We start from the raw sequence: 5,312 nt of genomic DNA on the forward strand, positions 1-5,312 counted from the left end.
AAAAAAAGGCTTGCACTAGATTGCAAAGACTTCGAATCTTAGACATTGAACGTGATCCCACATACACGTAGACATTAATATAAGCACAAATGTAACAAGGTGGTAAATCGCATTAACATTCTAAAACAAAAAATGAAAAGGACCCATATGAGATTCTTAAATGGAAGGGCCCATTTACAGAGTAATATCTCATCTCATCGATTACATGCTCCGTTCTTCCAAAGGCTTGTTTTAAAAAGCCAATAAAATGTACACAAACAACAAAGAGAACTTCAGAACAAATAAATCCGGCCCCAAGTAAACAGCAGTGGAGCTTGTGAGCTTACCTTTCTCAACTCTACTACTAAATATTTAACATTCAGCAGGAAGAAGAAACTTACTGCATTGCAAAGAGCAAAATTTTTTCACATCCTGAGGGGTAAAACGATAACCAAAAAACACTTGCAGGCGGACAAAAAAGGATTGACACAAGTAACAAAAATTTCTATAGGTTCCCCAGCTCAAATACTGCAAGCAACTCAGCATGCTACATCCTTCAAATAGAAGGCTGTGATCAATTACAAGTCAGATAGCAATAAAATTAACAACTGGAAAAAAAACTTCACGTAAGCAACAAACGACGATAAGTAACACAAAGGGTAAATGTGTTTAAGATGGAGGAAAAAAACAGCAAATCTGATAAACTCCAAATCAACGAGAGATACATGAAGACATACGCCAAAAAAACTAGAAGCAAGCTAAAATGACGTAGAGGTAAGATGGTGGAACCAAGCATAAAACATGAAATAGCTGACATGATATTGGGGCTAATATAAACCTTGTTAAAGGATTATCGGAGCTAATATAAACCTTGTTGAAAGATACTGCCCCATTGGAAGAAAATGACCTATCGGTTAGAAACCGAGAGAAAGAGCGAGTACAACAGAAAACAGGTTGTCATTTTCAACAGTCGCAGCTAACTCTACAACAAAACATTGGCACACTACTCATTCAACGAAGAAATACTGGTGAATTCTATGATAGCATCAATAATGACAGCAACCTCTCCCTTTTTTAAATGACACACTACCCGTTCAACAAAGAAACACTGGCGATCTCTATAATAGCGTCAATAATGACAGCAACCTCTCCCCTTCTTTAACAAGACAACAACATAATACCCATTCAACAAAGAACTAATGGTGATCGCTACGATAGCAGCATAGCGGTGCAATCATGCTGCAATCACAATTCATGATCTGCACTTACATCAAATTGTGAAATTGCAAAAGGCACTAAAAGCACATGAAACAGCTAAAGTGGAAAGCATGATATGGATATTAAGAATGACTAAACAAGGAAACTTTGTGCGACCAGCGGTCCATCCAATTAGACAAGCTACAAGAGCGTTCCCAGCTGCTGAGCAAGAGAGATCAACGGATGGGAAAGTGCTAACCTATAAAGTACAGCCGGGCATTTCAAGACCCAGAGAAGTGCCTTACTTCTGAGGTGTCAAACTAGTAACTTCCATGAGAATAGCTACCATGAATGTAAGGATATTCCTGACGGTTAAAATGGGCTCTCAACTCAGATTGCCCAAGAGACACTAAACGAGTATTATAACTTTGAACCTGTGCTAGGGGAGAGAAATTAAGCCGTTGCCCCGCCCCTGAAAATTCATTGCCAACTGCGAGTTAAACCATAGCTAATGCTCATCAACATGAATCTATAATTTTGTTACTAGTTGTGTTTATTTTGCAAACAAAAGGGAAGTACATGAAATCACCTGCTAAACAAGAGAAATTGCCTGGCGAAATCTGTGCCAACGAATTCATCCGTGGGGTAAAAGCACTATTTTCTAATGGACTAATATTAATACCCTCTGGGCGAGGCCTTTCCTGGCTATTAACCTGCTTGTCCTGACCGGATATCTGCGCATGCAACTAGACGTTAGAACCATTTTATTCTTGAGTGGCAGCAGCATGCCCGTTTGTCCTCCCATATGTTCGATTTCACATTAATGAAAATCACTCTACTCACCACATCCCAGCTCGTTGGATAGTAACCCACCTCTATCTCCGAACGATATTGTGAACCGCATTATTAAGAAAAGGCAAAAAGATAATTATGAAATTTGTGCCTACCGAGAAGCGAAGAACCTTTTTCTGGAGGGACACAATCCCAGTGAACAAACTAACGGCATATTGTGCACTCCTCTCACAAGTGAACTCAGCGAAAGCATATCCTTTATGTCGCTTTGTTTCCTTGTCACGAGGCACATAAATGTCCACCAGAGGTCCAGCTTGAACCATAATCTCGTACAAAACCCTCTCATCCACCTTGTCATCCAAGTTTCCTAAAAATAAATAGATTCTCTTACAACAGTCAGTAACTACACAAACTATAATACAAAGCAACACCCAAGAATGAAAAAGCGCATCCAAGCAGCACATTGGGTAAAAATCAACCATTCCTAGATGCCACTTAAGGAGCCAAAACAAAGAGAAAGACCCAATAGTAAGCATCAAACAATGGGCTATACCCCCATTACCTCTCCCCTTCACAACTCCCAATCTCACAGAGTGTAGCAAATAAAGGTACTCTCAGAGTAAGAAAAAGATAAGGAAACTGCCCAGGTGGACAGCATTTCCTTCACCATATTCACTACAAGCCTTCAAGGAAATCAGGGTAAACAGGCATGCATTTCAGCTTGAAGCTTTCTGAGCCGATTAAAAATGCGTAGCATCTGTTTGGCCTTACAGAAGGTTATACGGGACATTGGGCATTGGCATCTCGGAAGTCGGAGCCCACCCAACAAAGCTCAATGAACAAGATCTGTGCCCCAATGTTAAGAGATACAAAACTAAAGAACACTAATTGCAATCAAACAAAAAGCATCGCCTTGCCCTCTCCGCCCGCTACAGCAGAAAGTGCCATGGAAAACAAGAAAGCCAAGGAAAATGCGGCAGGGCAGAAGGTTCCACGAAGCAGCTCATTACCAGCTGAATGTCCAAAAATCAATGTAGTGGAGAACACAAAAGTTGCGCAATAGCAAGAAGCCGATGCTAACAGAGTCACAAAAATATGATACCTAAGAAAAATGCATTCACGACATCGTATTGAACAAAAATCATCGCAGATCCACAGGGCAGAGAGGAAATAGAGAGCCCTTACCTATGAAAACGGTAGCCTGTGGGTTCCCCGGCATGCTTCCTGCTTCACCACTCACGAGCGAACCGACGTTGCGTACAACAGGGCATTCGAAATGACACCTTTGAGGGCGTGTTCGTCTCTCTGTCTCTCTCTCTCTCTCTCTCTCTCTCTCAAACAAGCCAGTTAGCCCACGTGGCACAAAGTAAATATCCTTTATAGTCTTGGCATGTTTGAGAGAGAGAGAGTGAGACACACACAGAGATGGATGAAATGGACGTTGCTCTTTAGGTCCCTTCTCAAAATCTAGTCTCTTGGAATTCTCAACCAATGGGATAATCTTTGAAGCACTGTAGATCTAACATTTATTTGTCTATAAATATTAAGCATGGTTTGCCCAAGTATGTCGTGCCCATTTTAAAAAATAAAAGTTTAATGAGAATCATCTAAAGATGCTGTTGGGGGCCTCGAAAACAGACTAAAGCGCTCTCTCTCTCTCTTTCTCTCTCTCTCTCTCACTCTCTCTCTCTCTCTCATGTTGTATGCCAGACCATGTGTGGAGCGCTCTCTCTCTCTCTCTCTCTCTCTCTCTCTCTCTCTCTCTCTCTCTCTCTCTCTCTCTCTCTCTCTCTCTCTCTCTCTCTCTCAACCCTAGCGCTCTTGCCTCTCGTTCCCTCTGCAGGCGTCCCCTAGTCTCCCCCTGGGCGAGGGGGGGGGCGTTAACAACCCAGCCCTGCCCCAGCTGCACTGGCCGCCTTGGCTTTTTCTGCACCGACAAGCTCGAGCTCGCCCTGGCCGAAACCTGCTGCAGGTCGACAGTCTCACAGCCCCGACAGAGTTCTCTGCACGAAGGCCTTGCCTGCACGACGGGCTTGGCTGCACGAGCTGCCTCTGCACGAAATCTTTTCGGTTGCACGAGGGCCTTGCCTGCAGGAGCTGCCTCTTCAAGAAACCATTTCGGCTGCCCGAACCTCTGGCTTTTTGTTTTGAGAGCACTAAGCCTAACCCAACAAACTCCCTACCTAGGGTTTGTTCCCACAGTAGCCGACCCTCTCCCAGAATGAACACCCCTAAGCCTGCAGCGAAGAGCCGACCAAGCTTTGCAACAATCGTTGCAGCCCCAAGCAAGCTCACACAGATTGAACAACTCCAAGCAACCCTTGACCAGGTAATGGAGGAGAACCGTGACCTCAAAGCTCGCCTTGGCAAGCTTGAGGCACGCTTCGACTCCATGGTCAAGCTTGCCACCGACAAAGCAAAAGAAGTCGAATCAAAGGTCACTCAAGCCCAATCGATCACCTTTGCCAAAGTTCAAACATGCGTGACAGCAGAGCTTCGCGAACAAAAACTTCAAGAAGAAAATGCCCTCAAGGTTCGCATTGGTGGGCTCCCCTCGCCATGGTGTACCATTGAGAACACCCTCGAGGAAGCGATCACCAAGCTCAACGACATCCTTCAACCAATTAACATCAAGCCTGAAAAGGTTTCTTGGATCAACGATACACACAGGCAAGTACCACCCGAACACTGCCTTCTTACTTTCAAAGATAGAGAGGATAAGCTGCAATTACTACGACAAGCCCGACTCCTCAAAGAGACAAAGATTTGGATCAACGAGGAGCTGACCACAACTCAATTGAAGATAAAAAAGAGCGAGCTCAAGAAAATGCACGAAGCCCGCAAGCAAGGTAAATGGGCAGTCTATCGAGGTGGTAAAGCCATCATTCAAGAATTTCGAGCCCCCAAAAAGGCTCTGTCCAACCCTCCCTAGATCTTGTTTCCTTTTTTCCCTTATCCCAATGATTGGACCCTCAGTCCTTAACTGATATGTATCTGACCCAGAAGCAACAAGTCGATGTAATGCCTTTTGTGACGGTCCCATGGGTCATATATGACCTACGTGGACGATAAATCAATCTATCTATCTATCTATCTCTCTCTCTCTCTCTCTCTCTCTCTCTCTCTCTCTCTCTCTCTCTCTCTCTCTCTCTCTCTCTCTCTCTCTCTCTGTGTGTGTGTGTGTGTGTGTGTGTGTGTGTGTGTGTGTGTGTGTGTGTGTGTGTGTGTGCGCGGATAGCTTCCTACGACGTTAAAATCCTCATCTTCTTCTTCTTCTTCTCTCTCTCTCTCTTTGTGCGCAGGCCCTCTTGTGAAATCCCTCGATTCTCTCTATGGACTATTCC

General features: G+C 44.1%; 1 protein-coding gene across 2 annotated transcripts; it reads right to left on the minus strand.

The window, feature by feature from the left end:
- Positions 1-1,294: 1,294 nt before the first annotated feature.
- Positions 1,295-3,310, minus strand: LOC147419947 (uncharacterized). Of its 2 annotated transcripts, none has more exons than XM_086505635.1 (4): positions 3,154-3,310; positions 2,124-2,335; positions 1,766-1,910; positions 1,295-1,648 (listed from the first exon to the last, which is right to left on the minus strand). In XM_086505635.1, exons 1-4 carry the CDS (start codon positions 3,185-3,187, stop codon positions 1,497-1,499), a joined length of 543 nt encoding a protein of 180 aa, XP_086361761.1. In that variant the 5' UTR covers positions 3,188-3,310; the 3' UTR covers positions 1,295-1,496. The 2 variants fall into 2 exon arrangements, with proteins under 2 accessions (XP_086361761.1, XP_086361760.1); XM_086505634.1 differs by having other exon boundaries at positions 1,295-1,666.
- Positions 3,311-5,312: the final 2,002 nt, after the last annotated feature.

Source organism: Adiantum capillus-veneris, chromosome 29, assembly GCF_014529385.1.
Source record: "Adiantum capillus-veneris isolate H3 chromosome 29, ASM1452938v2, whole genome shotgun sequence".
NCBI lineage: Eukaryota > Viridiplantae > Streptophyta > Polypodiopsida > Polypodiales > Pteridaceae > Adiantum > Adiantum capillus-veneris.

Coding starts and splice junctions, on each gene's coding strand:
- LOC147419947 (XM_086505634.1), bottom strand. CDS start 3,187: ATGCCGGGGAACCCACAGGCTACCGTTTTCATAG. Junction 2,336..3,153: donor ACAGGCTACCGTTTTCATAG/GTAAGGGCTCTC, acceptor ATTTATTTTTAG/GAAACTTGGATGACAAGGTG. Junction 1,911..2,123: donor AAAAGGTTCTTCGCTTCTCG/GTAGGCACAAAT, acceptor TTGCATGCGCAG/ATATCCGGTCAGGACAAGCA.